The sequence below is a fragment of the Pleurodeles waltl genome, chromosome 6 (assembly GCF_031143425.1).
Source record: "Pleurodeles waltl isolate 20211129_DDA chromosome 6, aPleWal1.hap1.20221129, whole genome shotgun sequence".
Lineage (NCBI taxonomy): Eukaryota > Metazoa > Chordata > Amphibia > Caudata > Salamandridae > Pleurodeles > Pleurodeles waltl.
Window position 1 is genome coordinate 1,323,143,178 of NC_090445.1, and position 26,377 is coordinate 1,323,169,554.

At 45.1% G+C, this 26,377-nt stretch overlaps 1 protein-coding gene across 3 annotated transcripts in view; it reads left to right on the forward strand.

Moving 5' to 3' along the window:
* Positions 1-26,377, forward strand: part of SHLD2 (shieldin complex subunit 2) — a 567,669-nt gene that overhangs the window by 156,247 nt on the left and 385,045 nt on the right. For all 3 annotated transcript variants that reach the window (XM_069240624.1, XM_069240626.1, XM_069240625.1), the window contains one exon: positions 17,856-19,363. In XM_069240624.1, the coding sequence (XP_069096725.1) occupies positions 17,856-19,363 (1,508 nt within the window). The remainder of the gene's footprint in view (positions 1-17,855; positions 19,364-26,377) is intronic.

The window sequence follows — 26,377 nt, forward strand, 5'->3', positions numbered from 1 at the left end:
CCAATGAAAGAAATGCAGTAAAGTTTTCAATAGGTTTTATTTAACAAAACTGCAATCTACTTTAAGTTGCATGAGCTGCAATGATTAGGATAATGATTATTGCAAGAAACAGAATGGTAAAGACAAGAGTCATTAATACAAGACCCCCACCATCTTGCAATGACATGAAATATGTCCTAATATCCCAATGCCAGGTAACTAATCTCTAATCTAGAAGAGAGCTAGGTGTGTTAAACCTAATCTGCCAATGCCTTGTCCATGAGAAGAGCCCCCATCCCTCGTTACCTTGGAATAAAGTCTCTAGCTCAGACTCCGTCGGAACATGAAGACTGGGACTGCGTCAAGGCGACGTACAACATCGATAGCAGCGATGGCATCTGGTCGAAAACCCTGTATCTGTCTAATTGAGGTGCATTTATACAGATCTGCTCGGACCCCTGACGTAGGTCTGTTCCCTGACGTAGATTCTGCACACACTACACTTGTCTAGGGGGGAATTTGTGATTCGCATTCCACTTTCTTAGTATATGGTTTGTGTTGCCCCTAGACCTATTTTCTCCCATTGCATTCTATAGCATTTCCTATTGTTTGCATTGCTCTATGACTATTTACTTGTCTAATTTTGGTGTCTAGTGTATATTTGTGTATAATACTTACCTCCAGAAGGAGTATTGTCTCTAAGATATTTTTGGTACTGTGTCACCCAAATAAATACCTTTATTTTTGGTAACACTGAGTATTGTCTTTACTTGTGCATAAGTACTGTGTAACTATAAGTGGTATTGCATGAGCTTTGCATGTCTCCTAGTTCAGCCTAAGCTGCTCTGCTATAGCTACCTCTATCAGCCTAAGCTGCTAGAACACTACTACATTTCACTAATAAGAGATAACTGGACCTGGTATAAGGTGTAGGTACCCAAGGTGCCCACTACAAACCAGGCCAGCCACCTACATTGGTGGTGCAGCAGTGGGATAAGTACTTGCAATTACTTTATTACTTTGTTACCTGTGCTTTTCACAAGACAAGCTTGCTCCAATACTTAGAGCATATATAATATGTGCCTAGAAACTATTTTCTAACTTTCCAAAAAGTTATTAACACTTTGCAAAAGTTTTTATAAAGTTCAGAAAAGTTTTCTTCTTTTCTCTAAAAAGTTAGCTCTGTTATTCTACAAACCTTTTACTCACGTTCCTAAACTTTTTTATTTCAATATGTCTTCTGTAGAAGCTACCCCCTAGAGTTGTCAAGACTACCTAAGAGAAGCTAAACTTTAAACGCTTGAGGGATCTCTGCAATGAAAGCAGTTTAGGGATTGGGAGGAACCCCAATAAGGAGTTCCTCTTAAATCCTCTCCTCCAGGTTGACCGGGGACTTAGCACTGGTCCAGATCAGACAGTGGAAGAGGTAGAAAATGACTCCAACCAGGAATGCTTAGAGGAGCAAGATGACAATCCTGGGAAGGGTCCTTCCACAGACCTATCTGTCAACAAGACCCCTAGTATAAATGGTAGTGGGAAGGGTTCACACTGAATTAGGGCTCCCTTCACCCCTAGAAGCCAGGTCACTAGAGTGGCCCTTGTTAGAGATAGGTCTGCCTCTGCACACTCTCACGTTACCTCTGTTTCAGAAGCTTCACATAATTCTAACCCTGAGGACCAGTCCCTAGATAGGGAACTCAGAAAGCTGAGGTTAGAGGAGGTCAGACTGGGGCTAATGCAGCAACAGTTGGCTTTAGACAGGGAATCACTGGCTGTGGAGAAAGAGATGCAGGGTTTGAGGTCAGTTCCCCATGGCGGCAGCAGCAGTTTTAGGAATACACATGTTAGGGAACCCTTGTTTGATTCTAGAAATCTGCACAAAGTTGTCCCTCCTTACAAGGATGGTGATGCCATCAACAAGTGGTTTGCTGCACTTGAGAGGGCCTGTAAAGTTCAGAGGGTCCCTCATGTACAGTGGGCTGCTATCCTTTTGTTATCCTTCTCTGGCAAGGGGAGAGACAGACTTCTTATTGTCAGAGAGGATGATGCAGATAATTACCAAATTCTTAAAAAAGCACTCATGGATGGTCTGGGCTTAACCACTGAACAGTATAGACTTAAGTTCAGAGAGACCAGAAGGGAGTCATCACAGGACTGGACAGACTTTGCAGACTGTTCTGGGAAGGCCCTAGAAGGTTGGTTACATGGCAGTAAGGTGACTGATTATGAAAGCCTGTATAACCTGATTCTGAGAGAGCATATCTTAAATAATTGTGTGTCTGACTTGTTGCATCAATATCTTGTGGAGTCAGATCTGACCTCTTCTCAAGAATTGGGAAAGAAGGTAGGCAAATGGGTCAGAACAAGGGTGAGCAGAAAAGCTCGTAGAGGGGGTGACAAGGAAGGCAAGAAGAGGTATGGTAAGTCACATGACAAGGGTGTGGACAAAGATAAAAAATCATCAGAGTCTTCATCAGGCGCACAAAAAACCTCTGGGGGTGGTTGGCCCAAATCCTCTTCTCACAAAGATAAGAAACCTTAGTGTTATTTGTGTAGAGCCAAAGGCCATTGGGCAACTGATCCTTATTGTCCAAAGAAAAAACACCAAACCTCCCACCATCACAATCCCAACTGCAACCACTAGTGCACCTAGTAATAGCAGTGGTGGTGGGAAGAACACTACTAATAGCTAGAGGGTGTAGCTGGGCTCACCATTGGTAATGTAGCTGGGGTTGGTCTAGTTAGGGAGATCACTGAGGCTGTTTTAGTCTCGGATGGTGGCATTGACTTAGCCACTTTAGTTGCTTGTCCCATTAATATGGATAAGTACAAACAGCTATCCCTGATTAATCGTGTTCAGGTTGAGGCCTACAGGGACACAGGTGCCAGTGTCACAATGGTGATGGACAAACTGGTTGCCCCTGACCAACACCTACTTGGTCACCAGTATCAAGTGGCAGACGCCCATAGCAACACTGTAAGACACCCCATGGCTGTTGTGAATCTCAAGTGGGGGGGTTTACTTGTCCAAAGAAAGTTGTGGTAGCCACTGATTTACCTGTAGAATGTCTGCTAGGCAATGATTTGGAGACTTCAGCTTGGGCTGAAGAGGAGTTGGAGGCCCATGCAGCAATGCTGGGCATTCCAGGGCACATCTTACCAGGGCTCAGGCCAAGAAGCAAAGAGGACAGGGAAACTTGGATCCTGGAACAATGGACCAAGTGCTCACCCTATACCCATGGCAGATGAGCTAATAGATACACTGGCATTTGCCAAGTACCTAAGCACTTTTGACTTGACTGCAGGGTATTGGCAGATCTAAATGTCCGAAGATGCTAAAGCAAAAAATGAATTTTCTACTATAGGGGGACATTATCACTGCGGGGGGCCCTTTGGTTTAAAAAATGCACCTGCCTCTTTTCAGAGACTGGTGAAATCAGTTCACCAAGGCTTGGAAGCTTTTAGTGCAGCATATTTGGATAATAATGCTGTCTTTAGCCCCACCTGGGAGGATCACCTGGACCATCTCTGGAAAGTTTTGGAGGCCCTGCAAAAGGCAGGCCTAACTATCAAGGCTTCATAGTGCCAGATAAGGAAGGGAAAGTGGTTTATCTGGGCCACCTGGTAGGTGGGGAACAGATTTATTTTTGGTAACACTGAGTATTGTCTTTACTTGCGTATAAGTACTGTGTAACTATAAGTGGTATTGCATGAGCTTTGCATGTCTCCTAGTTCAGCCTAAGCTGCTCTGCTATAGCTACCTCTATCAGCCCTTGCTGCTAGAACACTACTACATTTCACTAATAAGGGATAACGGGACCTGGTATAAGGTGTAAGTACCCAAGGTACCCACTACAAACCAGGACAGCCTCCTACACCTGCTCACCTGCAAAACACATGATGTACCTGAGCGGCAGCCTTAGAGTACCCCAGGTCAGTTCACGCTGTCTGCCGTGCAGGCCTCAGCCGTCGGGGCACTCCACATGTGCTTTCCGACGTCAGGCTGGAGACAGGCCTGCCCCGGTCAGCCAGGGCCTTCTCACTTCCACTGATCCAGCAGTGCCGAAGGAGTGGTTCTGGTCCCTCTGCAAGGGCAGGTCCCCCGCTTTCCAAAGAGCTGCACGTTTCACCAGACCTCATCACGGGAGAAGGCGACAGCCCCCTGGTGAGAGCACTACCCCTTGTTGTCGCGGCACATAGCTCCGCAGGCTCTCCAGTCAGACAGTGGGCTCACCTGCCACGTGACACAGCTGTTACTAGTTGACCAGGGTGGTGGTCACACAAGGTGTGCCACAGGCCAATGCCCAGCTGGGGGACATTTACCGTCGTCGCCAGTGTGGCGCGGCCCTGTGTCGTGGGGCCGCGCAAGTAAAGGGGGCACAATAGGGACGACTGACACAGTAATGGGATGTGCTATGAAACTGCGCGAGGCGTTCCTTTATTTAGCACCTCGCTGGCATCACCAGCCCACTTGTTAGTGTGCGGCTACAATGTATAGGAGAGCCCGAGTGACTCTCTACAAGGCGCAAACCAAATCTATTGCTTTCAGGCATCTGCCTGAGGTAGCCTTCATCCTATAGAACCTGCCTTAAACAAAACCACTCCAAGGAAGTCTGTCTTGGATGTTTTGGGCTCTTTAATGTCTAATTCAGTCATAAGTTTCACAAGGGACATCTAGGACATAATCATTGGTACATATCAAGAAACTAGGGCCATATGTTAGCAACGGATCCTATAGTTCATTATATTGGAAATATTATTCCCTTACTGTGATCAGTTTTGAGTATACATGGCTGGATTTCATTTGATCCTTTGAGCTGAAAGAAATGCAGGAGGAGGTCCTTCTATATACCTACTTCTTCTTTCTTTGAGACGTGTGGCCTGCCTCCCAGCATGTCATGCTTCAACTATGCAAGGTGAATCTAACCCTTGATGAAACAACATCTGTGCTCACACCTCATTATGCAAGGTCCTGCAACCATAGGGTGAAAAATATATCTAGCGTGTTTTGACTCCTAGGTCTGTCTGGAATTACCTGTATTACCTGTGTGAGGTGAAGTATCTCTTCATGAGAAGTACGTTGAAATGAGTGTCTCATGAGTTTGGACATCCTTTCTTATGGAGTTGACTACTATCATCACTCTTGATAGGAACAACCAGTACACTGTTTGTCAATGAACCCTGCTATGAGAAATTCTGATCCATCCCTAAGGCTCACAGTGTGGCATCAAGCTTGACCTTTAGTCTCAGACAATGCAGACGTTCTCACTGCAGAGTCTGTAGTAGACTTCTTTAAGGCCTTGACTCAGCATATATTTCAGACATAATCTAGGTCATGAGACATCATCCAAAGTTCCCAGCTATAGTCTCAATACAGTAAGTGACTGCACCTCCAAGACTAATGAAGAAGGCCCTTGCACCACAATTTCCACTGTCTTGCCTATCCACACTTCCCCATCTTTCGCTGCCGACTCAGGGGCGCTTGGGAGCTTACACCTGAAAGGAGACTGAAAATACAAAGGTCATATTTTTAGGAAAATTAGAAGGATATGATGTTCTTTATGGGGTTGACACAGAATGCCAGATTTCATCTTTGTGCTATTCAGAAAAGGTGAGATCAGGAACCACCTGTGTATGATACGACAGTTAGGATAACGACCCACTCTCCATTGTAGTCCTTTTGTAGTTCCTGCTAGCTCTAAGCGATTGTCCAGGATCCTCTGTGCATTTGGACTATTACTGACCTGATTGGTTAAGAGGTAGACCACAAATTGACACTTGGCTTTAGATTGCCAAATCCAGACTCTGTCTCAGCTGGGTGCATCAACAAAATACAGAGTTGTCTCTGTCATCCCTTCCTGAAAAGTGCAAGGTGAAAATCTAGGCATTTATAAGTTTGGGAGCAGTCATTGTGCTATATCCTGGCCTTGTTGTTATAATAGCTGAAACCAAAACCATTCATGAGTACATCTTCATTTCTGCTAAATGTCAGTTACTATAGTTGTTATCCAACTTTAGGATCCTCAATGATCCTCCACAAGTAGAAGCAGCAGAAATCCATATGAACGTCAACACTCTTCTTCTAGCAAGCAGAATAATTAGAACTGACTCCCTCGAAAGGGTTCATTGGTTTGCTAATCTGGTTGGGGGGAATACATCTCCCAACTGGGGCAATGTTACCTATGACCCATGGAATGTCTTGGTGCTAGGGGACTGGTTTAGACTCAATAGTTCCTCAGTGTGTGCATCCCTCTCTTTTCCTCCCCCTACCCTCACAGGAGCTGCTGATGCTTTTGCCAAAGCTACTTTCCGTGGGGCTTTTTAACTTACTGTCCATGGAAGACAGTCACCTTGAGTTCTATTCCAGGTATCTTGAGGTGGCAGTGAAACTCTAAACTGGATTTGAAGCATCTTGGATTTCCCTCAGTTCAGTATGTTTCTTCCAAACGTGTAATCCAAGGTTGTGACTATAGGGCACTTCCTGGCAACACTACAAAGGGAATGACTGGCTATGTGTGATCAGCCTAAATGGTGTGCCACCATATGGCACCAACGTAAGAATTTACAAACGTTGTGACAGGTGGTGCACACTACCAGTACAAGATGCTTTCCTTTGAACAGAAGTCCAGAAGTGTTTTTTTTGTCAAGGCCATGTTGATAGTAGTTTTTTTTAATTATTATTCATTCATTTTTATAAAGATAAACATACACCAAAGAGAGCCCGCTTAACGGAGGTGCAAAAGCAATACATCACCTAGTCCCATGCAGTGTACAAATACCAAATACAGCGTTCAACACAGCCAGTAACAATCGCAAGGGGTGTTCAGCCCCATGCCCAACTAAACAGGTCAAGATGAAGCGCCATCAACGGGAGTGTTAAAAAATTGATCAGCGCAAAACCAGGGACAAGTTCAGGAAAAACAGACTTTCATAGGGCTAGAGAACATATCCACAACAAACAGAGAGTTTAGGAATAGGGACAGGCAGAGATGAGACGCAAGAAAGCAGTGCAACCATCCATTTCCACATAACAGCCATGGCACATGAGAGTAGCAACAGAAATCAGAACTACTATGCGCGTGGCAGGATAAAGTTCGCATCGACAGCCTCACAGGTTAGACTCCAAAAAGGAGCGCAGCAAAGCCCATATATCTGTAGGCTGGGACCTCCTCTCTCAGGGACCAACTCCCAAAAGATTGGTAAATGTTCTTGACAAAATGAGGCATCTCGCAGCCAGTCAGATCCGCGAGGAGCCCGGCCGCGACCCCAGCACATCGCAACCCTGCGCTTAGCCAGTAGCAGCAGCATGCCCACCAGTCTCCTGTGAGCCTACGGTATCTCATCAACATATCCAAGAAGCGCTAGTTTAGGGGTAAAGGGCAGAACCAGGCCAGTCATCGCCTCAATCGTATGCATTACCTCAGTCCAAAAAGTACGAACTCCCTCACAGTGCCACCCGAGATGCAGAAAATCAGCATCCAGTGCACAGCAACTTTCACAACACGCATCCGCGCGCAGACCCATAGCATACAAACCTCGTGAGGTATAGTACAAGCGATGCAGGAACTTGAAAAGGATAAGACGTAGTCTATAATTAGGCGATAAAACCCACAGCATTTCCTCCACGCTTCCTGAGATACAGCCTCACCAACATCACCTTCCCATCTAGCCTTTGCAGTCATTTCTGTTCTCCTCTGCTGACATTGTAAACAATTATATAACTTTGTAATGAGCTTGCACAGCGATTGTGCACGATACATCACCTCCAGAGCCTGGCAAACCGACGGGGTCTCGGGGAGGCCCGGGAAACGCGCACCAAGAATTGCGCAAATGCGCAATACATACAACCGATGCAAGGAAGTCCCGCAACCTCACATCTCGAAACATCCGCTCATCTGGGACATCAAGTACTGACATCGACGGAGCATAGGGCTTGTGCACATAAACTCGGCACAATAAAGCGGTCCAAGCCCTAGCAGTACATGCCACGATATCCACTCCGCGCGACCTGGGACGGGAGGGGTTCCCGAGAGTCTGTCTGGCCACACCGCATCGCTTTCAGGTGCGAGATGCCGTAAATATCGAACATGGAGTATCTAATAATAAGCAAAATCGGACTGCGCACAGTGATAATTGAGCTCCAAGTCAGGAAAGCAAGGCCACCTAATTTGAATGGTAACGTCAGCTTCTTTCAGGAAATTCTGGGCTGCCCGCCTGCCCTAGCTATCCATATCAGAGCAAAGCGAAGTCGCCACAAAAAGCTTGTGTTAAGTATAAGAGGGAGATTAACAAACAAGTATAGGGATTTAGGCAGCACCACCATTTTAGCAATAGCAATACGTCCGATAAGCGAGAGCTGCAGCGAGCGCCAAACCTCCTCCTTTTCTTCCAGCCACAAGATAGCCTTACCATAATTTGCCAACCAGAGTGTCTCCACGTCTCCACTCAGCCAAACTCCTAAATAACGTACTGGGCCATCAGCCCAACCAGTCGGATATTGGGAAGGAAAGCACGCCGTTCCCACAGAAAGAGGCATCACCGCTGATTTGGACCAATTAATTGCAATGCCAGAGAAATCGCTGAATCGCACTATCTCATCCAGCAGTGCCTGTAGAATTTTCCGCGGCTCACGAACATACAGCGCAATATCATCTGCGTACATGGGGATTAGTATAGGGCATTGTCAGAATGCCAGCCCTCTGTTATTATGATGTTGTCTCAGGCACGCCGCAAGAGGTTCCATCGCAATTTCGAAAAGCAGCGGAGATAAAGGGCACCCCTGGTGAGTCCCCCGAGCCACCCGAAAAGGGCCAAAGATATTTCCATTTAACCGCAGTATAGCAGTGTGTTCCGAATACAACAAGCAGGTAAATTGCACAGAACGCATGCTCATTCCCACTCTGGCAAGCAATGCAAACATGTACTTCCATGCTAGCGAGTCAAAAGCCTTAGTGGCGTCCAGAATCACCGCAACCGCATCCTCCTTGGCTTCAATCGTGCTTGCGACCGCGAAGTACGCGCACAAATTATGTGACGAAGACCAACCCAGTACAAACCCAGACTGGTCCGGTAGCACCAGCTTCGGAAGCAGCGGCTTCAACCGCGCCGCTATCACCTTAGCCAAGATTTTATTATCTATGTTAATCGTGGAGATCGGGCGATACGAGTCACAGCAACATGGATCCTTGCCTAGCTTAAGAATCGTGACAATCAGGGCCTCACGAAGGGAAGCGGGGAGAACCCCAACCTCTATAGCCTCTGCGTAAACCTCCGAGAGGTGAGGAGCAAGGATATCAGCGTATTCCTTATAAAAAGCGGGATCAAGCCATCCAGACCGGGGGACTTATCTCCAGGCAGACTACGAATCGCCGATTTAAACTCCTCAACTGAGAAAGGGGCTTCGAAATATGACCCATGCGCATCGTCAAACCAAAGTAGGCTAATCTCAGAGAAGTAGTCCTGTGCCGCCTCAACATCCAGCCCAGCAGGCTCTGCACACAGATCAGCAAAAAAATTGGTAAAGGTCTGCATGACTCAGTTTGTCCCCACAGCACACTCGCCCGCCGCACTATTTATTTCAGTAATGTAATGACTGGCCCATGGCTTGCGCAGCATGCTTGCCAATGTGCACCCAGCCCTCTCTCCCGCCCCGTATCTCCTTGCCCTGGCATACTTTCCCAAAAAACAAATCTCCCGCAGAGAGGTCTCCTCGTACAGAGAGACAGCACTTCGCAGAGCCACAAGCGTGGGTTCAGACCAGTCCACCACCAGGAGCTGTTCCAAGTCCGCTATCTGTGCCTCCAAGTCAGCCAACTCCCACCGCAGCATCCTTAGTACGCTGTGTTGTTTCGAGAGGCATATCCCACGAATTACCACCTTAAAAGCCTCCCATAGTGTACCGGCCGAACTCACCGACCCGCTGTTCTCAGCTAAATAATGAGTAATGGCCTCGTAACTTCCTCTCAAAATGCCCCATCCCGAAGCGCCCCATGGGGCAGGCGCCACATAAATGCACGCCCAGGCCCACAAGGCACCGCCAGCAGTAGCTTGAATGGCGAGTGGTCCAATAAGGTACGTGCCGTGTGTTCCACCAACTGTGTCCAGAGCTCCACATCCCTAGTACCCAGCCAACGATCGATGTGGGGTCAGCTGTTATGAGCATAATTACCACACTTACCCTCTCTGGTAGCCTCATGCTTCACCCTCCATAGATCCACCAAGGCACCCTCAGCCATCATAGATGAAAGAGCTCTAGCAGCAGCAACGTACTGCACCCTGGCCAGGCTTTCACGATCTGCCCCCGGATCCAAAATCACATTGAAGTCCACTCCCCAGATCACAGCACCGCTGCCCAGCGACTCGATCAAGCGCCACACTTCACGAAAGAATTCGGGGTCATCAATATTAGGACCGTAGACTGAGACAAGCCTGCAAGCTCTATCCAGCAGTGTGCCACTCAACAAGCTATATCGCCATTAGAATCCACTATTACTTTACACCAAGGCAGTCCCTTACCCAGCAGGATCGCCACTCCTCTTGCATGGCAGGAGAACACCGCACCGTGGTATTTTCCAACCAGCCAGCCTTCAGCCGATCCTGCGTAGCCGCCACTAAATGAGTCTCCTGCAACATACATATATCAATTTCCTGGCGCTTTACATAAACAGACATAAGCCTTACCTTACGCCCATCATTCAAGCCACGCATGTTCCAAGTGAGGCAACGAACCGATGTCACATCCCCATGCACCATCGCATCGTCCTAGCAAGTACACCGCACAGCCACAACATTCCACCATGCCGGCCAGCCACATGCAAGCAGAAGAAAAGGAGGAAAAGGAAAGGAAGCGGGAGAAGAAACCGGAACATGAACATTCCCATCCCCCACCCACGCAGACCCCCCAAACAGGTCAGAGCAAAAACCCCGCCCCCCTTAACAACAATAACCCCAACCTTAGAGAATAGCATAATAGGACTCATCCAAGGGGCGAGTGCCAAGCCATCCATCCCACCACTCCAAACGGGACAGGGGAAGGAGATCAAAGAGCCAAGGAGTAAACTAGACATCAGAGCGGCCCAATAGAGCAGATACCACAATAACAGTGCATCACTACAGCAACGGAGAGTCAACCCCGACCATCACCATTCATTCCGATTTAGTCATTGTCACTTAAAGCAGCTCGCTCGGCTCCGGAGGCATCCAGGTCGTCCGCCGCAGACCTCTTGGGTACCATTTTGGCAAATTTAGCCACCAGTTTCGGGTCCATGAAAAAATGCAGCATTCCCCCATGCTGTACTCTCAGTTTCGCTGGGTAAATAAGAGAGAATCTAGCGTCTGTCAGGCTCAGAGTGCATTTAATCGGCAGAAAGAAGGCTCTACATGCAGACTGCACACTGGGAGTGTAATCTGGAAATATGCTCAATTCAGAGTTCTTGTAGATCACTGGTTGCCGCTCCCTGGCCAGCCTGAGGACAGTATCCCTATCACTGTAATTCAGCAGTCGGACAATGATGGGTCGTGGTGGAGTACCAGGCGGGGGCCGAGGCCCCAATGATCTATGAGTTCTCTCCACCACCAGCAGCCAGGAGAGCTCACCAGGGAAGAGGTCAGAGAGCATGGCCTCCACAAAGTCCTCCATCCTACCCATGTCTGTGGACTCCGGAAGGCCAACTATTCAGATGTTATTGCGGCGCGACCGTGCCTCCAAATCTTCATTTTTATTACTTATAACTTCCAGCACACGCTCCATACGCAGCAATTGTTCCCGTTCACCTTGACGTTGATCCTCCAGCTCAGATGTACGCGTCTCCAGTTGGTCAAAATGGGAGTCATGATCATCCACCCTAGCCTTAATTCGATCCAGCTGCTCGGTCAGGTGGTCAAGCTTAGCGTCAAAGCCTGGAAGGCTATTCTTAAGGTCCAGCAACATAGCCTTGACCGAAGTATCCGGGGCCCCCTCCTCCACAGGCGCCTCCCCCAGCTGAGAGGCAGAAATGCCACCCCTCTTCCTTCCCCCAGTGAAGGTGAGCTTCGCCTGTTTCTGCTCTGCCTTGCCCATTCTCCGCAACTGCCAGGGCACAACAGGCAGGGAACCCCCCGTCGACAAATCAAAAAGGCAGCAGGACTCGAAATATCCTCACACCAAAGAACAGCACTAAGTGCTCAGAGAAGCAGCGTGGTACAACCCCACCAAAGCAAAGATGGGCATCCTGGGCCCCCACCACAGTCATTCCGTCCACCCAGGTCGGTCCGAGCAGAGCCCCAGCCTGCAGACTGCAGCCAGTAGTCTCTCAGAGATCACCGCACTCAGGGCACCTACCGGGAACAACCTGGCATCCATAAGCCAGGGGTCCAACTCCTGTAGCGACCCCTGCACAACCGCACTGCGCGGCCCACAACTGAGCAGCCAGAGAGGAGGGGGCTGAAGCCAACCCCCACTGCCTCCTCAGCACCGCAAATAGTCCCACGGTCCGAAGCGACCGGCAAAGTGACCTTCCAGCAGATGAAGTCTGGGGTGCACCCACACACTGCAGCGAGTACGTCAGGTCTCCAATCCAAGTGGGAAGAGCCGCACTATGAGCCCCCCAACTCCTCCAGCGTCACAGGGAGCAGCAGCCGGCCAACAACCCACCACGGCACGACCAGGCCGGTATTAGGGGCTGAGAAGCTCCCAGCCCCGGTCAGAGCTCCACTCTCGGGGAGGAACAACCCCAGCAGGCCAGCCCGAGACCTCCTTCCACAGCCTGCCACAACCAGGTCTGCCAGCACCAAAATGCCGTGAGGCCGCAGTCCGATATGACCGAAAGCTCACGGTGCCACAAGGAAACAGCGCCGCTACGCCAGCGGGACCCACCAGGGAAAAAGAATCGCCCCCTGGCAAGGCGTGCCCCAGAGTGTTGCAGGCTCCGTCTCACCTCCAAGCCCCAGAGAGGCTCCCTAGCCGCAGGACTCTCCTCCACCAGACAGGGAATAACAGGAACAAACTGCCCCCGCGAAACCCGGCACAGGAAACTCCAGCAGCACCCGTAGCTCCAAGGGGCCTCCCGATAAAAATGTGCTGGAGACGGCTGCTCTAACAGGATAAATTTGCAGATTAGGCCCTCAGCCCAGCAGAGCCTCACGATGTGACGGCCATCGTGCTGGCAGGCCTAGCCACGCCCTCCCGATAGTAGTTAAATACATATATCTACATGTGACCACATCTACTTCTATGTATAACACTGGTTAGAGATAACTGATATCCAAGGAGACCCTGAAACGCTACCCTACAAAGTGATTGATTGTTCCTCTGCCTACTCAGCCTACCTGATAATTTGAATGTCCTCGCCCACCCAGTCATAGAGATATTCCTTCACTCAAGCTGTATTGAATACGTGACAAGTTATGGCATGGATAGTCAGTGGTGCATGGCTTTTACAGCCTGCAAGAGAAGGTTCTGCCCCTTTATCCAGCCTTCACACTTAATCATCTTTATGCAACAAGTGTTCCAAAAGGAACCTGGGTTTTATGGCCTCTTGATTCAAGTGGGACAATCTGTCTTTTTGAGAATATGACCAATACTAATGGGATCGGGAAACTGACCTGATAGTGACTCTATGGTATTATTAAGTTGATATCTTCTTAGGAAATATGATTTTGAAGCTTTAATGACTTTGGTGCCATTTATAAAACTACAAAACATTTTTAAACTTTCACTCAAACCCATCAGTTCAACCTAGGAATGTTGGTTGGAAATCTTTCAGTGGGTAAAAAGTTGGAGGGGTCCAAAAAGAGATTAGCTTCTTTATTAATTTCCGTAATTTTATCACATGCAATGTTAAAATCTCGAAGGGATTTTCATTACACTTTATCCAAGTGAAGACGCCTGGCCCAACTCAGGATATTTTACTGGTTTTAGGAAAATCTTTTTCGCAATTAATAAGACAAAATATTATATTTGAAATAGAGACACAAAACTGATGCAGTTTGACGAATCTGCATTATTTAACAGTTTGTTGTAAGTTGTAAGTTTCATGGATATCCATCAACAGGCGTCAAAGATAAAGGAGTCGGTTTGAATAGTTAATGTTTTCAATTTAAACTCCATAGGAATTTTGCAGTCTGGTAAAGTAAAAGCTGTGGAACAGAATTGCACCAAAATTTATTTGTCATTAAGATAGAGATTTATTTACTCAGTGTGCCCTTTTTAAGGTTTGGTGCAAAAACATTAAGTGGTATTTGAAAAGTGGATGTTGCAAAAAAAAGTTTTTTGGGTGCTTTGTAGGGTTCGTTTTATGTATATGCGGAACATTAATTTGAGAATTATTCATGAGGTGAGGAACGGTCCAATAGTTAAAAAAAAACAACAACACACAAAATAAACACTTTTCCCCTTTCAGCCCTTGTGACCTCTGATCAGGATTCAAGCAATCCGATTGGCTGCCAGAGGCATCATTTTGTTGCTGAAGTATTGTTACGCTATGTGAGGAATCCGTAAATGTTCAAGAATCCAACATCACAGAAAATGTGGAGGATCTAAGGTGGGAAAGTGTCGTCCATGGCGCCTAGGGATGATATGCAGGCTGCCAGAAGAAAATATACCACCCCAATTACTGGTAAAAATGAGTTGTCTCTGAGCCCGTTAGAAGACCATTGGATGTTGTGGTAGTTGTTTTCTTACTCACTAGATATATGGATGTATCCTCGGATCCAATGACGCATGTGTAAGGGGACCAAGAAAATTAAGAGGTTATCAATAAAAAAGTATTGCAAATTCAACATACACATTTCCAAGGGTGGTAATACGCATGCTAAATAACTGTGAGACACCTTTGCATGCAGAGCATGTTCGGTCATGCACATCTCGTTCAGGAGATGGACGCCTAGTGTAGCTGAAAGCCTCGTGCAGTTTGTTCTGTGGGGACTGGGTGGAGGGCCCAGTCAAGGCGCAAGCATTGCATCCTTAGCCTATTATCTTTGGTTGAAGGCGCTTCACAGGTATGACAGTAGACAAGAGGTCATCCCCTTAACCAGAAGATGTCTGGGTTACTCTGGTCCTGCTCGAAGGCCAGGCCGTGCACCGGGAGTACACTGGTTATGGCCTACATTTAAGAAAAGTAACTGTTGGCTGCTGTTTCTCTGTTACCCACATCTCTGTTTCCTTTATGTTTCTGAAATTCACATGGTCTTGCATTGCCTTTCATTTTTTTCGGTGCCTCACTTGATTTTTCTTCTTGGCATCCCAGTGTTTTGTAGTCCTTATTCTTTTTCATTCTTTTTTTCTCTCAATGCTCCAGAACTCTTGTATCAGCTCCATCCCTCTGCATTTATTTTCACTCTCTGTGATCTGCTGCTGATCTCACATTCTTCATCCTATGTCCTGATTAACAGGTCTCTGTTCATAATGGAAGTAGCTAACTAATATACTTGTAACTTGCAGATTGATATTATATGTACACACATGTGTCCAATTACTGTGCCAAATTACTGCCAAAACCAATATGTAAATAATTACATTTGTACTTGGTGACAGTTCACTAGTGCTTCCTCATCAGTTATGTTTGATGCCTCTATGTTAATGTGCTTCTCGTTTAACAAATTCAAACCCTAATTTATCTGAGCTAGTTGTGATGAGAATCTCTATTTGACTAAATACACAATTTTGTAGATTTTTTGCATTCTACTCTTTAGTAATTGCTAGCGACATACGTATGTTATGAAACAGCCTTGAGCACATCTTCCACTAATCGAGTACGATGGTTAGTGATATTGTACAAGGTTACAAAACTGTCCTCTTTCTCAGAGATTTCTACACTTGCTTAGTCACTGTAGATGATCTTCATTTATACAGTTTTTCATATTCATGCTATATAATTTTGAATATGTAGGCAACATATAGGGCCTGTTACGACCTTGGCTGATGGGATAGTCCATCACAAACGTGATGGATATCCCGACCACCGTTTTACAAGTTCCATAGAATGTAATGGAACTTTTAATACGGTGGATGGGATAACTGTTACGTTTGTGACAGATATCCCATCCCCTAAGGCAGTAATTAGGCCCATAGAGGTATAGGTGTATTTAGCATTTTGTGTTTGCTAAATACTTCCTCCTTCCTCCCTAAAGTTGCTGGAGACAAGGGGTTAGCTTTAACTTTCATATTCACTGTGCTAACTCAGTATTTCCACTCTAATAAGTTTCTTAATTTGTCTCTCATCTAGCCTATCTGACCCCTAGAGTTGCTGCAGGGGCTTCGGTGTTGTCTGCAAGTATGTTATGCGGCATGTCCTGATACTTCTTCTGTGCTCACTCCTGAATGTGTCTCCGCTGTAGCCAAGGGGTAAACAAAAGACAGATTTGCAGACGGTGTGCTTTTTAATAGGTGCCACCTGCATTGTCCCTCCTTTCATCTCAAGATTGTGACATTGCTAGCAGTGCACATGTATGGTATCTCCAGTTTGGTCCTCTTAATTTGAGTACTTTTCGGCATTAGATGTTACGGCACTCTACCATATAGCTTACATTACATAGTAAAACAGCGAATTATTAATCTTCAGAAGTGGTTTTCTAACTTTTTATTAGGAACTGATATGGGGTCCCATAAGTCCTGATGAATGCACCCCATGAAGGGAAAATGATGCAAAATGTGTCGACCTTCCTTTGCACGGGTGTGTAACATTTCAGCTTTTCATAGAAGCAGGAGGATACACTTGACCTCGAACACAACTTCGGATATCATGGTTCCCAGTCCGAGCACTTTCTCAGGTGGTTCTTTCACTGCACTCACTGACCCCATGGAGAGCCGATCAAGGGCCTTTCAGTGTAAGGTGACCAAATCAGTGCTGCAGTCACCAAAGGCACTGTTTCAGAAAGTAGCATAAGGGAGGATATTACAGAACTATTAATTATTTTGAGGTATTGACACAGTACCAGTGCACAGTAAGAAATGTGACCAATGCTTTGAGTGGTGTCCCATTGGTGGTTCATAAGGTACCTTTCATAACATTACTGGTTGCATAACATGCCAGAGGGTACGAAATATGGGCCAAACATTTTGTATTGTGTTGCATTGTAATTGCATTTACATAGCACTTACTATCACTGATGAAGCACTGCAGCACTTTACACCGAGCAGCACGCTATTCCGGAACCCATGGCTGGTCATTAATCCAGTGTTTATTGTTTATTGTTGCTTATTGGGATTAGTCTTGGGCTCTTAAGAATATAATTCAATCATTTACTCCAGTTTGTGGTGAATTAATTTAATAACCTTGTACTCCACAACATTTGATTAAAGGACAATTAGAGATTACAGAGATCTCCACAATATGCAGTTTTAGAGCAGGTAATAATGCATATGTCCTAATGTTTAATTAGGTATCCACCACTTATAGAAATGCTTTATAAAGTAGGAGAATCTGGATATGCAGACTTGAGTAGCACCTTTTAGGGTTTATTTCGTACATGAGGCATTTCCATATTAGCATATTTAGCCAACGCATATTCCCTGATAGAGTCTCTAGATGTGAGCTTCAGTCCTGTGCATTTGACTGCATACTTCGTCACTGAGTTTTTTGGTTTGAAAAGATACATTCACTGTTTCCAAAATAGTTAACGTTTTTTTTAATTGAATATTCACTTTTTTATTCTTATGTTTTCAGTACAGAAGAATCATTTTATGTCTTAGTGTTTGGACTGATGTGAATCAGTGCGTTTTTTATTTATGTCATGTACAATCAATAAGATATTCTGTTCACTTGGTTGACATCAGTTTTGTGTTTCGTCACAGTTTCAAGATTTCTGAAATGGCACTTGTGGACCTTCTGATATTCATGTGTTCCTATTGTGAAGCACGATTAAAATCAAATAATATTTGTATTTTGATTTTATTGCAGCCCAAACACAATACATATCCCAAAAAGGATGGCACAGCATTCCAAAATCCATATTTTTCTTGGAGCACCTGTGATTCAAGACTCTTTGGAATCCTCAGAGGAGCTGTATCCTTCTGAACTGTATCCTTCGAGAGGCAGTGGAGAAGTCTGGAAAGAAACACATTGTTTTTATGACAATTCAGTTTTGTGTCTTCCAAATGGTAGCACCAAGTGTACTAAAAGAGAAGGGGATTCTGCCCACCCCAGTGGTGTGCCAGTAGAGACCAAAGATGAACCAATTGTGACCAACATAACAGAGCACCAGTCATTGCCAGAACGACTCAATACAGAAAGCTGCAGTCATAGTAATGCATCTCAAGGAACACGTTCCATAGTTGTCAGTGATATCCATTTAATTAAAGACATAAGTCCTTTGCTTTTAAACTCAAATGTAGTAAGCACGGATGATGGTTTTAGGAATACATCAAAAGATGGTGTTTATGATATTACTGAGAAAGCTGCTGTACATTCAAATGACATTTCCAGTTTGGTGTCCAGTACAGAAAGCATTTGTATAGAGCCAGTTGCAATGGACCACGAACCAACATGTTCACCACCCCATAATCACCTCCATCAGTCTTTAAGCCAGTACCTGGATGAATGTTTCCCTAGTAGACAAGGAGCAACACTATCAACTGATGCCTCATTTCCTGATCTTTCAACAGAAACTGAATTTCTCAGCATTGTGACTGCAAGCGAGGTCGCTGTTCAAGCAAAAAGGCAGTTTCTTGAACATAATGAACTGAAAGAGATGAAAGCAAAAGAGGGAGCCAAAGAAGCAGAAGAATCTTCCGAAGAGTGGGAAACTTCATTCTTTCAACTTTCTCAGACTAGTGAAACCAGTACAGCTGCCAGCACGGTTGGCCATGGAACAGGTGATGAAACTGGCAGTTCCCTCGACCTTTTCAACCCTGAGAGTGCTGAAACATTCAACAGCTCTGACATATTCCAGATTAGCAAAGGATTGTACCTTCCTGAGAAGTGTTCACCAAAATTCTTAAATAAGGCAGCCAAAGAGCCACAAAGTGATATCCATCCCATGTCGCCCTTGTCCGGTGGCATCACTCCTAAAAGGATACGCACAAAGGAAAATGTTCCTGGTCTACCTAAGAAGGCCTTGGAAAGCCAGCAGGTAACAAAGAAAGCTAAGTGGTTCAGCTCCTCCATCAGCCAAGATTTCAATATAGATCGAAACAAATCACCTGTTGCTTGTGAGCCTTCCAAGAGAACAATGCTGCTTAAAGACTGCTCTTCCAAATCTCAGAGTTATAACATTCTGGTAGCAGTAGTTCACCCTTGCCATATAAAGGAAGTACAGTGCAAGTCAGGACCCATGACTGGTTCGAGAGTGCCTTTAGCGACTATTGTAGTTTTGGATCAGTCGGAAGTTGAACGCAAAGTTGTGCTATGGCGAGCTGCAGCGTTCTGGACACTGGCGGTATTCCCCGGTGATGTTATTCTAATCACAGGTAAGTAGTGTGTTATAGAGAAAGCAATATTTTCACCAGCAAAGGATTTTCTTGTCAAAAACAGTATATAGTTGGCATCTTCTTCAAAAATGTCTCTTCTTGTTTCATATGATAGCCTTATTCCCAGCCCTACTCTGTCATGGTGGTGATATGCCCTCTTGAAACTTATTCTCATACACTTGCATGACTTTGGGCTGTTATCATGAGCCATTTCAGAAGTCGGAGAGAAATTTACATTTATGTCACATGCCTGAAAACTCTATACATGATCAAAGACTAGGAGGGCAGCAGCCTCTCACACACTAAGGACATTAGGGAAAGCTGGATCCTTCCTTTCTCCAGTTTCTTGGTAGTACTTAATTCACTATACTATTCCCACTAGTCTGCCATTATGAGAATGCCTGCTTACTCATTTTTCTACAGCACCCCACTCTACGTTTAAGGACTCCTTTTAGAGTAACAGTATTTCATCTATCCTACACCTTTTTATTTCCAAATCCCTAAAAGAAGCGATGCTCGTAGTATCAGTGGAAGAAAGTAAGTCATGAGTTGGTGTGTGAGCAGGTATAATCATTTATAAATAATTATTCCTGCAGCTGTCAGATTACAAATAGCATTCCAAAATGCAGCCTATTCATGACTGATTACCTCAACACTATCTTATTCTAAGGTAACTGAACCAATCAGCGTATTCTTTTTTACCCCTTAAGTCTCATCAGGCGCATCCCTTTTCTGGGGAAACATACCTACAAAGCACAGAAACTCCAGACAATTAAATCCTCTCAGATACATCCACTATACTTGTTTTCTCAATAGGATTTCAATAAATCTTGTTTTTTTTCTCCAATTTTGTGCACTCCTACTGTCACATTTGTCATAAGCCCCCTTAAGTACATTATTTTAACACCGTATTAAATGGTCTCTATTGCTGCTGACTGGATTCCTCCTCTCCAAGCATAACACTTATTTAAAGAGCTGTTATCCATATTATTTTGTTGCCAATGATATTATCAGTTATGTCATCAATTTGCCATTTATCATGTCATAAGTGATATAATATTTGAGGTTGGATTTAGTGCATGATGGAGGTCTAAGTTGTAGTTGGCTGACTAAACTACTATAACTGCCATATTTCATGGTTTTTAGTTTATCAAACATTATGGCCCTCATTACAACTTTGGCGGGCCGTGGTTTGTAACCGCTGCACGGCTGCACTTCCGCGGTGGCCATTTCAACATCCCCGCCGGCCCAGCGGGGATGTCGCCGCAACACGGGATCCGGTTCCAAATGAAGCCAGCGGTGTTGCGGCGGTGCGACGGGTGCAGTGTTCGCACTTTACACTGTCTGCTATGCAGAAAGTGAAAAGCTCCATGGGACCCTGGTAGGGGGCCCGCGACTCCCCTTTCTGCCAGCCTTTTCATGGCGGTTCCTACCCCCATGAAAAGGCTGGCGGGAGGGTACCTCGTAATCCCCTGGGCAGCGTGGCAAGCAGCGCTGCCCTGGAGGATTACAACCGCCGGGACCAACGTGGCGGTAAACCGCCGGTCCCGGCAGTGCGACCGTGGCGATTCCGCCGCGGTCGTAATCCCAAGGATTGCACCGCCAGCCTGTTGGCGGTGCAACCGTCGAAACAGCCCTGGCGGTCTTTGACCGCCAGGGTTGTAATGAGGGCCTAAGTCTGTTGTGGAAAGAACACTGTAGTCAGGTAATACCAGAATACTTATATATTTGGGTGCACCGATGTACAGTGTTGACCGAAGGAGAACATCAGCCGTGTGACTCCTCCTGAGACTGAATACAGGACCAGTATTTTTACAAATCTCCAAGGTCAAAGGTCATCTGATTCCCCATAAGATGAGGCCTGTAGAAACATGATTACAAAGGTAGCTTACACTTTTCAGTAAGTTTACTGCTTAAAACAATAGTAAGTCCAGCACTACACATGGCCAACCAGCGGTTCAGCAACACCCTTCCATAGAAAATAATAGATTTAGGGACTTAAGATAAGACCCCATCCAAAATATAGCATCCGGTTTTCTATGTTTACTGATTCTTACAGGTAAAGCCAGAAAGCAATCTATTTTTATATCTATATTTATTTTTAAATATAGAAAAACACAGAAAATAGGTTTTCTTCTGGACAACTTCACTATTGTCAATCATAAGTTCTAGGTCAGTAGCTGTGGAGACTGGCAGGTAGGGAAAAAAAGTATGCTAATGAAGCTTCATTACCTGCATGAGTACAGGTGTCTAAGCTGTTCTTCGATGCAGATGGTTTCAGATGAGCGTATTGTACTGTAAGTTGCTAAAACTCATTGGATGCTCAAACATGAGTAAACATTTGTTGGTTAAATAAACAAGGTAATATACCCATTGCAAAAAAATATGGATAAGCACAGATAAAATTAGCCGTTATAATGGATAAATACTGAAAAAACTGAAAAAAATAAAAACCATAAAACCATGAGCCCTAGGATTAATGTTAAATTAAATTATTTAAAATGGTTAATATATAAATAAATGTAAATGAATGTTAATATGTAAATTGCATATATTAACTATAAGATATTGTAATAAACTCTTTTGAATTAAAAAATATGTGTAAACTTTATCAAAAAAATAAATGTATTTAAATTAATTCTGTACATCATTTTTAACAATTATTAGTGCTTACTAAAGAAGTAATTGTTTGCTTTATGTGGGAATTTAATTTCTATTTTACACTTCAAACCACTAGTCAAATGAAAAATCGTGGAACCAGAAGCCTTTTATGGTGCTGAGTTATGTGGTGCCTGGGATCTCAAGCTGTTACAGATCCCTGGGAACAACTTTTTGTAAGACTGTTTTATTGTTTTAAAAATAATTCACTGGTAGCAGAGAATCACTTCGTAGTTTCTTATATGTATTCCTCAGTAGGTGTGACACCTCTGCAACCACTGGCCAATGTAAATCGGTCAATTAAAAAAATAATCCTAACCCTGAACCACCGTATATCTCCCCCTAACCTTCAAGCAGGTCTCATTTTATGGTAACAACCTGGGGAACTCTTCTCTTCTTAGGGACACAAATTATCTCTTTATGTTATGTTAGGGCAGTCAAAAAGCTGTGAAGCTCTCAACTTGAATAGTCTCCTACTTGGGCTAAATATGTTTAATGTGTGACAAGAGGGCTTTTTTAAGGGTTGAGCTGCCCAGTGGCCACTTCCCTATTGAGTGATTGCATAAAGCAAAGTCTAATTTCTGCCTTGTTTTTTTTTACTTTGAAGTCTCTTTTACATTCATTTACTATTTTAATCTGGTCCCTCCCAAACATGTCCCTTATGGTCAGACACTACACTCCCTCCATGACATGAAGCACTCTCCCTTCAGAGCTGGCAAAATGTTTTGTGAAAATGGATGTGAGTTTAGGTAGAAGGAGCCTGATAAGTCCTTTCTTTATTGCTGTCTTTACATCCTCGCCAGTGCGCATGTTATATGAAGCCATCTTGTCTCTGGCTCACTTACTGGCCATTCCACATTGACAGGCCACAGGTGATGGGCACTGTAATATTTCAACACATCAGCGCAGACTTGTCCTCCCTGCTCTTGTGGGGCCAGCAACACTTTCCTTTTTATTATAGCTCAACTTCCTGCCTAAATAACTTTGAAGTTGAGTTACCTCAGTGCTTTAATCTCAGATTTTAGAATGACAGTTGAAATTGATTCAAAATGTAGAGTTGGGGGGGGGGGGTGGCATTCACCTTCATATTGTTAATGTGGTCTAACCATGACACATTGTCTGCTTCCTGTTTGTCAGATACGTTACGAGTTGGGATCTCAGGGCAGGGCAGTTTGCCCCATCCACCCTCTTAGTCAACTTCATTCCTATGTACTTGGTCAAGATTTTGTCCTTAGCTCTGCATCTCTCTAGTGTGCACTAGAGCAATTCAGTATTTCCATTTTGTGTGTATTGATTTTAAACCAAGAGGCTCTCAGATGTCTTCAGGACCCATGGAAGACCAAGGCTCTGAGACTGGAAGAAGTAATATTGTGTGTAAAGAGACATATTTCATTTTCTGAGTTACCAAAATGTATTCCCTGTACCTCCAGGGTGGATCAAATGTGAGCTGTTTTCTGTTCTGTTATCAGGCCGAGGAGGACTGGGGACAGAAAGCATTGGTTCTGGGTAACCCCATCCCTTTGGAGGTACATTCTTCTCAGCGTAAGCCATTAGCCCTAATCTGGTCCCCTGAAGCCCAAACTGAGATCTTACTCTTGATTTTTAAGCCTAGAATACACCATACCCACAAATGTTTGTAGCATACTTCATCATTGACATGCTCAGGCATGCCACTATAAGTTGTGGGTGAGGCGTATTCTCCAAGAACTGAAACACAAAGAATGTAGATTAACTTTTCCCACTTGAGCACCATTTGTGATATCATTCATTATACTGGAGGATGTGCTTGGGTATTGATCCTCTTCTGATCTAGTTTGTGAGTATAATTTTGTAGGACTAACATCAGCAACATCCAGAATTGAAGTGAAGAGGCTATTCAGACAAAATTGAGGTGGATAGGCTAGTTAGTTGCCAAGCACAGTGCTTGCTAATTCTTTACACAAAGTGGAAGGGAGCCTGTTTAGGCCAGGAGCACTGTTGGGCACAAACTATTTATGGCAGAGAGCTCGTCTTGTGTCCAGTTCCTTCCTCTACTGGCAAGATCCTCAGCACTTCATTCAAGTATTCTTAAACCTCATAATGTCACGGTTTCGGGCGGGTCTGATCAGGACTTTAATTGGGACACCCCTTGAGGTCACTGAATATCCTAAAGAGGTAGCACACTGGGGCAGAGGAGCAGCTAAAGGCATACACGGAAAGGACAGCTATGGATAGGCACAGGAAACAGGAAAGTAAAAGCAGAGCAACCCTTGTGTGAACAAACAGGAAACGGATTACCAGTGGACAAACACGCTGGGGTTGTACACAGAGTAAGGCGCAGAACCTCCCACAGTGACAGGGAATCTCAATGCCTCTTTGCAGTTTGCTCTTACAGATAGTCACCCTGCCAGCCCCATAGAAAGGAGGCAGCAGAAGTGATTCTGTCTCTGGACCCTAAAGCACAAACAAGGATAGTACTTACATACACAGGACACGCTCTTGTGGGTCCAGCTGGAAACACAGTGGCGATTCCTGAGAAAACAGCAATAGCACACTGTCACTGTTAGGCACGAAATACAACGTATAACACTGGACAAGGATGGGGCTGGAATTGCCTCCTGGAAACCAGGAGCCAACCCCAGTACACAGGAGGACACGTATACACTGGTGAAGACTGATAGAACACTTACCAGACACAAAGAACCAAGAAGAAACAGAAGGGAACAAACAAAGAGGCAGAGGCAAGAACTAGGAACAGGCTCAGGCTGAAGCAAAGGCGGGACTAGGACTTGAAAACAGGGCGCAAACTTCTGGCTGGGACAAACAGAGACAGGACTGGGAAACTGAGAGCAGGCTCTGGCTGGAACAGGCAAGGACAGGGCTGGAATACAGGGAGTAGGAAATTAGCAGTAAACAGGACTGGGAAACAGAGAGAAGGTTCAGGCTGAAACAAGGCAGGAGCAGGGCAGAGAAACGGGGAGCAGGCTCTGGAAGAAACTAACAGGTACAAGGCTAAGAGATAGGGAGCAGACTCTGGCTGGAACAATCAGGAGCAGGGCAGAGAAACAGGAAACAGGATCAAGCTGGAACAGAACAGGAACAGGAACAGGAACAAAACTGGAACACCATCCGACAAAGGGTCTGTAACACAAAGGAATCAAAGTCCGATGCACGACGGGGAGCTTGAGGAAATGGCTGTTTATAAGCAGTTCCAAGCTGGGCTGCACAGGAGAGGTTTCAGGTGTGTGTGGTTTCAGATACTTGCAAGTCATGGAGGAGAGGATCCAGTGAAAAGGAGCAACTGGACTTCTCCCATTGAAAACAATGGGAAACAGAATCCGGGTTTTCCTGACTACCAAGCTGTGCATTATGGGATTGGCAGTCCCAAGAAGCAAATGTAGTCCTACACAAGTGTACCATGGAGAAAAGGGAAACAAACAGGAGTCAGCAAGGGACTCTAGATAGGTGTTCAAGGTGATTCCCAGGCTTCTGACAGTCCCCTTACAGCGCCCCCTGGAAATGGGACGACCGAGTCGTAACAGTATACCCCCCCCCCCACCAGTCTGCTCAAGAAGAGAAGGCGATCCTTTGGCTGAAAAAAGTTGAAGAGGAAAAGCCAAAGCAAGAAAATCCAACACCAACCTTGGTTGATAAGTTTACAGTCCTGCCACAGATGAATCATCCAATGAGCAAAGCATATATTAATACCCATATGGGCTCCGATGTCTTTCCTCTTTATTGTTCGAGTGATACGGGAGGAGTGCATGGAGTTGGTTTCTGGTGAAGTGGATTCAGGAGCAAGGAGATCTGGAATTGCATCATGGGCGGTATTCTTTAGGACTTTAGTTTCCTGTTCAGTACTGTCTTCTTTGGAGGACATAATTGGCGTATTAGTAAGGTCTGTAACTCCTTCCGACAAGCAGGATATGTCTGTTTCTGCAGCAGTATTTGCATTGATTGTGGTCTGAGGCTTGCAAAGCATAGAAACTTGGGAGACATGGGTAACTGGTGTTCTCAAGGTGAACATGAAATATTCAGAATTTTCTTTAGTTTTGGATGACTTCGGAGTATCAATCACAGGATCAACAAGAGTTTTTAAGTCTTTAGAAACTGGATTAACATCTGAAAATGTAGAAGTTCCACAAGCTAATTCTTTAGGGTGATCTTCAGACAAGACTGAGATTTCTTCATTGCATGTGCTCTGTGGTATTTTCGTAGTATCAGAGATGGTTTCTTTGCAAAGCGTTTCTACTATAAGTAGTTTATCTTCAACTCTGTTAACACTGAAAGGTTGTTCTTTGGAAGGGAATGGAACTGGAGTCTCTTCAGAAATCACCTTTACATTGTTTTCTACAATTTCAGCTCTTGCCTTTGAAG